This window comes from Colobus angolensis, unplaced genomic scaffold (genome assembly GCF_000951035.1).
Source record: "Colobus angolensis palliatus isolate OR3802 unplaced genomic scaffold, Cang.pa_1.0 Scaffold21, whole genome shotgun sequence".
Lineage (NCBI taxonomy): Eukaryota > Metazoa > Chordata > Mammalia > Primates > Cercopithecidae > Colobus > Colobus angolensis.
In genome coordinates, this window is record NW_012115266.1 from 3,803,838 (window position 1) to 3,811,645 (window position 7,808).

Below are 7,808 nucleotides of genomic sequence, written 5' to 3' on the forward strand. Positions count from 1 at the left end.
TTGTGAGCCTGGTGAGGTCCCTGAGCACTGTCCAGGGCCTCCGGGTAGCCAGCTGTCGCCTCTCCCCGGTTTGTTCACACAAGGATGCCCTCCCAGTTATCTGCACCTAGCAAACTTCTACTCACTATGGCTCAGTTCAGAGGTCACTTCCAATGAGAGGCCTTCAGAAACCCCAAGTGGGCAACCACTTCTAGGCGGTGCCTCAGCTCTTCCTTTGCCTACATTTAGCAACAGATTTCTCGCAAAGGATCCCTCATCAAAGTTTTTTCTCAGTTAGCTCCCCCTCACCCAGCTTGGGGTCCCCTCACTGATCGGTGCCTGCAGGACCCGTGCAGGGCTGTCCAGCCAGGGAAGGGGTGGTGGCTTGGGCTCATGCTTGGTATTTCTGTCATCTACTCTGATACCTCCAAACCCACAGGCTCCAAGCACAGGGCCCGGGCAGCCCCGGATCCCCCTCCCCTCTTCGATGACACAAGCGGTGGTTATTCCAGCCAGCCCGGGGGATATCCAGCCCCAGGAGCAGATGTGGCCTTCAGTGTCAACCACTTGCTTGGGGACCCAATGGCCAATGTGGCTATGGCCTATGGCAGCTCCATCGCATCCCATGGGAAGGACATGGTGCACAAGGAGGTGTGGCCTGCCCCCAGGGCGCGGGTGGCAGAATTTTTGGCGAGGGCTGGGACATCAAGGGATTCCACTCGATTCCTCACAGTGTCCTCAGGGATAGAGAACACGGAGGGGCACTCTGAGGCCTGAGGTGCGGCTTGCCCACAGCCTCCTTTCTCCCCTCCCAGCTGCACCGTTTTGTGTCCGTGAACAAACTCAAGTATTTTTTTGCTGTGGACACAGCCTACGTGGCCAAGAAACTAGGGCTGCTGGTCTTCCCCTACACACACCAGGTGAGCTTCCTATCAAGGGAGCTGGTGGGCCTTCCTCATTGTGCCCGAGTCTGGCGCCCAGACCTCAACCCCCTTCTCTCCTCTTTTCTCTTCTTCCCCTCCTGATGTGGCCGCTGCTGCCACTGCCAGAACTGGGAAGTGCAGTACAGCCGCGATGTTCCTCTGCCCCCTCGGCAAGACCTCAACGCCCCTGACCTCTATATCCCCAGTGAGTCTCCGACCTGGGCTGGGGAATGTGGTGGGGTGGGGTCGGGGGGTGGGACTTGTGTCTTGAGGGATGAATGGGAAGAGAGGCTCAGCTACTGAGTCAGCATCTGTTCTTGGTGCTTTGTGTATGTATGGCAGTTGCAAGACACCAGGCAGGCAGTGCAGGGTTACCAGTAAGGAGCTTCCTAAATGTGCCTTCAGTGTCCCCAGGACACCCTTTTGAGACCTTCCTGTCTCTTGATTTGGACTATATCCCTCCCCAGCCTGGAGCTCTGGGTTTAGACCTGGCTTTGCAGATTCCAGCTGTGGGACTTTAGGCTGGTTATTTGTACTTTTCAGTAAAACAGGACCAATATAGTCCCTACCCCAAAGGACTGTTGGAGAGATTCAGCAAGGTGATGTTTGCTCAGCACCTCACCTGGCACACAGGAAGGACGTAGGAAACATTAGCTCTTATCATCGTTATTACTTGTCCTCCAAGGCGTGCTGTTATCCCTTCTTCCAAGAAGCCTTTCCTGACCCCCTGAGCAAGTGGTGGCTGCCTTCTGGGTTCCCACAACTGCCTGTCCACGTGGCATTTTTCAGGCTGTCCACATGTGCAGCTGACTCTTCTCTATCCTGTTGGCTGCATAGGGCCAGGCCCATCATGGACACCCAGGGTGAGTGAGTAAGTGCAGGGACCAGCCCACAGATGAGCTTCCAGTGAGGGCAGCCAGTGGGACTGAGGGCAGGCAGCCAGCCTAGGTGTGCTGGGCAGCACAGGGGTTCCTCCATCCTTCATCCCGTGTGCCCATCGTAGCCACCGTGTAAGGCTGGAACTGGCACCCCCATTTTACTTGTTGAAGCCAAGCTTCAGAGGAGCTTCAGTATTTTTGAGGCCTCAGAGTTGACGGGCGGTACAGCTGATTTCCTGACTCCAGAACTCCAGACACTCCCCACTGGTGGTCATGTCAGTGCTTTTTTTTTTTTTTCCTTTTGAGACAGGGTCTCACTCTGTCACCCAGTCTGGAGTACAGTGGTGTGATCTTGGCTCGCTGCAACCTCTGCCTCTCACGCTCAGGCAGTGATCCTTCTGCCTCAGTCTCTTGAGTAGCTGGGACTGCAGGCTACAGGCGCCCGCCACCATGCCCAGCTAATTTTTGTATTTTTAGTAGAGACAGGGTTTTGCTATGTTGCCCAGGCTTGTCTTGAACTCCTGGGCCCAAGTGATCTGCCTGCCTTGTCCTCCCCAAGTGCTGGGATTACAGGCATGAGCAACAGCACCCTGCCAATTCTAGTGCTTTAAGCGAGGCAGAAGACAGAGTTAAAACTGCTGCTAATGCCCAGCTCCCACTGGCTCTGAGCTTTTATGAACACTGCCCAAAGTTAAACTTGGAGTTCCCTGCATTGTTGGGCAGCCAGAGCCCTACCAGTGCCGAGACTCAGAATTGCTGACTGAGGTGAGGTCATCTCCATGGCCCCAGACTCTAGGGAGAGAATGGGTGTCCACTGAACCTGCATTCTGGTCTTGCCAGAAACCAGTTTGGTCCCTGTCTAGGAAGAACAATGGCCTTGGCCCATGATACAGTTTCTGAGATGCAGCAGAAAACTGATGAGCTTCCCAGCACAGGGGTAGGAAAGGTGGCTTGTGGTCCTGGAAGAAGGGTCAGGTGGCATTTACACAGTGGGAGAGGGCTGATTGGAGACAGGCATCCCAGGCCAGGGCATTTGGGAGCAGAATGTGGAGGTCAGGCCATGCTGGGCTATACAGAGAAGGAAGTATGGGGCGTGTCAGTGACCCCAAATGCCTAGGAAGGCAGCTCTGATTGAGGAAGCCAAGCTGATGGCATCTTTCTGGCACTTGGCAGCGATGGCCTTCATTACTTACGTGCTCCTGGCTGGGATGGCACTGGGCATTCAGAAAAGGTCAGTGCCAAACCCCTCCCTTACCCTCCCCTCCCTGTGAGCTCTTCTCCCAACCTCCCTAGGGCATATGTGGTGGTCCCCAGCTCACCCTCTGTTGCCCCAGTCTCTCATCCTCACCCCTGCCTCAGGATGCCTGGCTCTGAGCCGCCCCTGCTTTGGCACAGGTTCTCCCCGGAGGTGCTGGGCCTGTGTGCAAGCACGGCGCTGGTGTGGGTGGTGATGGAGGTGCTAGCCCTGCTCCTGGGCCTCTACCTGGCCACCGTGCGCAGCGACCTGAGCACCTTCCACCTGCTGGCCTACAGTGGCTACAAATACGTGGGGTGAGCACCTGTGGGCCAGAGGGGTGGCCTTGGGTCTGGGCCTGCATAGCTGTAGCCTCGAACTGTGACCCTGGACATGTCTTGGCCCCCAGTGACCTCGAGCACTGCTCTATTAAGAGGGAGGACCTGTCTCCAGCAGTCTCCTGAGGACCTGGGTGCCATGCAGAGGCTGGGGAGGTGTTGAGAGTCACTGCCAGAGTCTTGGGGAGAGAAGGGGATCTCAGATCCAGAACCTGGGGCTGAGTCCTGAGCCTTCCATATCCCTTTGGGGTCTGGGTCCCTGTGGGGACAGATTGAGAGTAAAAGGCGCTGTGGGACGTGGGGTCTAGCTGGGCTCTGGGCATTGGGGGTAGGGCCAATCTCAGGCCCAGACCCCTGGGGGTCACCAACCCTTTCCTCCTCCCACCCCCAGAATGATCCTCAGTGTGCTTATGGGGCTGCTGTTCGGCAGCGATGGCTACTACGTGGCGCTGGCCTGGACCTCATCGGCGCTCATGTACTTCATTGTGAGTCTGGTGTGCCCCCCATTCCCCTGCCTTCACTTGAGGGCAAACCTCCCCCTCCTGGCCAGCCTTCAGCTCTCCTTTCTTCCAGGTGCGCTCTTTGCAGACAGCAGCCCTGGGCCCCGACAGCATGGGGGGCCCTGTCCCCCGGCAGCGTCTCCAGCTCTACCTGACTCTGGGAGCTGCAGCCTTCCAGCCCCTCATCATATACTGGCTGACTTTCCACCTGGTCCGGTGACCGCCTGGCCCCAGATGGCACTGAGTTTTTCATTCATTGAAGATTTGATTTCCTTGACTTTGTCTGACCTTTGTTCCTGGGGCCTGATGGGGAGCTACGGATACCTCTGGGCTCTGCATTGCCCAGGGGACTGGGCTTGGAGCTGTCTAGGAAGAAGGTGGGCCCAGGGAGGGCTTCATGACTTTGGTGGCCTTGATACTGCCTTGTGAGGGTTTCAGCAGCCTCAGCTGGGAAAGAGAAGATGGAAGGAGGCTGCTGAGGGGAACTGGAAGGCCTCTGATCCCTCTGGGGGGCTCTAGCAGGGTCTGTGGGCTAGTGGGGTAAGACAAGTCAGGCTGGGGATTCAGCTTAGGGCTGCCCCCGATACAGTCCCTGTAATTGGCCCCCATCTCCTCTTCAAATTTTCCAGGAGCAGAACCGGGGCCCACATATTTGCAGTAGTTTATTCATATTTTGTCACAAATGGCCGGGGAGGGGGTGCCGGACTCCTCCAGGCGACATAGAAAATAGGTCCAAGAGACAAGGTGGGCTGAGGTTGGGGCAGATGGAGACAGGGCTGGAGAAAGAGCCTGGGGGAGAGGGGAGGGCAGACTAGGGGTGGGGCTGCCCCCCTGCTGAGCCTGCTCATTCCCGGTGCGGGTACCCCCCCACCTGCAGGGGGAGCCTCAGGGTGGGGGTGGAGGGGGGTGGCCCAGAATTTCCAGGGTCAAGCTCTGCCCCTTGGCAGGGCCCAAGTTTCCCCCGAAATGGACAAGGCCAGAGGTCCTGCCCTTTCCAGGACTGACTGCCATGCCCACAGGCTGGCAGAGAAGCCCCTGCCCCTGTTTAGAGCTCTGCCCAGCCGCTCTAGTCCAAGGGGGAGGGCTCTGAAGGTGGGGGGGGTCCCCGCAGCAGCAGTTTGGGGGTTGGAGAGGCTGGGGGCACCAGTGCCCCCTCCCTCCCCAGGGCTGAGGCCTCTGCGGCCAAGGGGCAGGGCTGGGGGTGCACAGGCGTCCGGTCCGTTCTGGGCTCACTCCCTGGCCGGCTTCCCCCTTAGAAACTCACCAACGTATAAACCATACTGTGGGAAGATGAGCCAGTGAGCCTAGCCCTGCACACACACAGCCACCCAGCTACCCACCTGGCCACACCCTGGGCTGCCCTCAGTCCTCAAGGGCAAAGAGCATTGGAAGTGTGATGCTGGGACATCCCTTCCCTGAGTTCTGACTGCTGTGGGCAAGGCCTCACCTGTACAGGTAATAGAAGAAGGAGAGCAGGTAGAAGGCAAGTTTGCACCAGGACTCCTTCTGGCAGTAGTTGAGAATGTCAGCATTCATGATGGAGACCGCATCATACATGACCTCAGAGCCATCTGCAGGACGGTGGAAGTACCTGGGGCAGACAGGGGCTTGAGTGCCTGCCATCAGGGCTCCCACCCCCATCCTGCCCCTGTTGCTCATCTCAGCCTCCCCAAGGCAGCTGCTCCCCTCACCTCCAGAGGTGGTAGAAGAGGAGGGGGATGTTGAGGCCCAGGGTCACCCACTCTGCTGCACACAGAAACATCAGACAGAAGAGGCCGTGGATGGAGTATTCTGGGACCACCAGCTGGGGAGTGAGGGTGAGAGGTCAGCGGCCTGGTGTTATGACAGACCCAGGCTTCAAGGGCACAGAGAGGAGCTGGGGTTTGGAAGGTGCCCACTGACCGTGACCTCTGGAGATTAAAAGGCCTCTGGCTTCCCACTCCCTCCCAAGTAGCAGAGTGGATCAAAGAGGCCCAAAGCGGGGGAAGGCCTGGTTCTGGGCCACAGACAGTGGGGGCAGCGCTGGGCTAGGAGCCTCCTGCCCCCAGCCCTGACACTGACCTTCCTCAGGAGGCAGCAGATGCGTTCGATGTTTTTTAAACGCTCGCGCTGTTGGGGGAAGCAAAAGGCCGCGATGGGGGAGGCGGAGCAGCAGATACTGGAGCAGCTCTCACCGCCCCGCATGTGGCCGCCAGGGGGCGCCAGAGCGGTCTCTGCGGCACTGTCGGCGCGGCCAGGAAGCAGCCGCGCCGTCCCCATGGCGACCGTCACCATGGAGGGGCCTTCACCCGCGTCTCCAAGGCAACGGCCCAGAGCCTGGCAACCGCCGCCCCGCCAGGAGGAACTCAGCCCTGAGCACGCGCCAGGTGTTTGCTGGGGGCGGAGACAGAGAGGAAGGGGGCATGGCCGTAGGCTCCCCCACCCCACCCCCGTCTTCCCGTCCCCCACCCCCAGCCCACGACAGTTGGAAAGACGGACGGACACACCTCGGCACAGCACATGTATCACTTACTGCCCGCGCAGGGTTCCCCTGGTCGATGGGGTTCTTGAAGTCGGTCCGCAGCTCATCAAAGGCTATGATCTGGGGGAGGGTTGTGTGCCCGTCAGGGTTGGGGCAGCAGCTTATGACCTTCCCCCCAAGTGCTTCTGTGGGATAGGAGTTTACTGAAGAGGACCAGCCAGGTGGAGCTTGTTGCAAAGGTGGAGAAACCGAGGCCCAGGGAGGAGCAGGGCCTGGTCCAAGGTCATCACAACAGTCCAGAAGGGAACCCTAGCGTCTGGATGCCCAGTTCGGCCCATGTCCACTACACCTCCTTCCGAAACATCCCAAGACATGGCCTCGTGTCTCCCGTACAAGGTCTCAGGCCCTGTGCTGAGCACTGGGGCTCCAGAGGCCTGGGATGCAGCCTCTGCTCAGGAGGAACCCAGGCCCAGAGGGATGATCACTCTATGTTTCAGGTCATCAGGGTTTGGGATACAGGACCTAGAGTGGGCGCTTAACCCTGTGTGGGGGGTGAGGGAGTTCAGGCTCGACTCGGAGTAGGTGTTGGTGAGCAAATGGGGGAAATGCAGTTCAAGCAGAAGGTGCAGTGGCAGAGGGGTGAAAGGTCAGGAGACATTCAGGAGGCTGCGGGTTTCATGGGGCTGGCATGACAGCGCGGCGAGCAGGAAGAAAAGAGGGAGTGGTGGAAGAGGAGCTGGAGAGTTCAGCAGAGCCAGACATGGACAACCTGTGAGGCTGGAGCAGGAGGTTGGACTCTAACACAGAAACATTGTGGGGAGGCATTGAAGAGTACACAGCAGCAGAGTGGGGTGGTCAGGCCCATGTCTTAGGATTGGTCCATGTCTCAGGATTGGTGGGGCAGGAAATCCGAGCTCACTGACAGTCACAGCTGAGATCTAAGTGGTGCTTCTGCTGGCCGGTATGTGGATTAATTCATTTAATGATTACAACCTAATGATTTAGGTACTAGTTTTATTTTCATGTCTGTTTTGCAGATGAGGAAGCTGAGACAGGTTAAGTGACCTGTCCAGGGTCACACAGCTGGTTAGTGGATTCTAACCCAGTGTGACTCCAGAGTTAAAATTCCTAACCACTGTGTCATACTCAGGCCAGACCAGCAAGGGGACAGTTTGGAGGGTTAGGGGCAGGGCTGACGGTAGTCTGAGTGAGGAGAGTTGTAGTGGAGACGGAAGGCGTGTATGGGATTCTACAGCTCTTTAGGAGCCAGACTCCAGAGGGTTCAAAGGGCTGAGAAGTGAAGGCAGAAGTCTAAGGTGCCTTCAGGTGTTGGGGTGTCTGGCAGACGGCAGTGTCCTCACGGGTTGAAACTCTCCAGGGGAGCAAGTGTTTGAGGGGACGATGGGATGGGCCTGGGAGGACACCCCAGGGAGAAGCTGACAGGTGACTTGGGGGAAATGGGCTGGCAGAGGAGCCTGCTGGGATCCCCTCCCAT

General features: G+C 58.1%; 2 protein-coding genes across 3 annotated transcripts in view; one reads left to right on the top strand and one right to left on the bottom strand.

Moving 5' to 3' along the window:
• Positions 1–4,129, top strand: part of YIF1A (Yip1 interacting factor homolog A (S. cerevisiae)) — a 4,588-nt gene extending 459 nt beyond the window's left edge. The window contains exons 2-8 of one of the 2 annotated variants that reach the window (XM_011942446.1): positions 417–630; positions 795–899; positions 1,029–1,107; positions 2,954–3,011; positions 3,176–3,331; positions 3,744–3,837; positions 3,926–4,129. In XM_011942446.1, the coding sequence (XP_011797836.1) occupies positions 417–630; positions 795–899; positions 1,029–1,107; positions 2,954–3,011; positions 3,176–3,331; positions 3,744–3,837; positions 3,926–4,072 (853 nt within the window). In that variant the 3' untranslated portion in view covers positions 4,073–4,129. The remainder of the gene's footprint in view (positions 1–416; positions 631–794; positions 900–1,028; positions 1,108–2,953; positions 3,012–3,175; positions 3,332–3,743; positions 3,838–3,925) is intronic. The other variant, XM_011942447.1, reaches the window with a different exon arrangement.
• A 367-nt stretch (positions 4,130–4,496) lies between these two features.
• On the bottom strand, positions 4,497–7,808 carry CNIH2 (cornichon family AMPA receptor auxiliary protein 2). The gene is made up of 6 exons (XM_011942764.1): positions 7,755–7,808; positions 6,365–6,433; positions 5,914–5,961; positions 5,544–5,656; positions 5,300–5,443; positions 4,497–5,132 (listed from the first exon to the last, which is right to left on the bottom strand). Exons 1-6 carry the CDS (start codon positions 7,806–7,808, stop codon positions 5,105–5,107), a joined length of 456 nt encoding a protein of 151 aa, XP_011798154.1. The 3' UTR covers positions 4,497–5,104.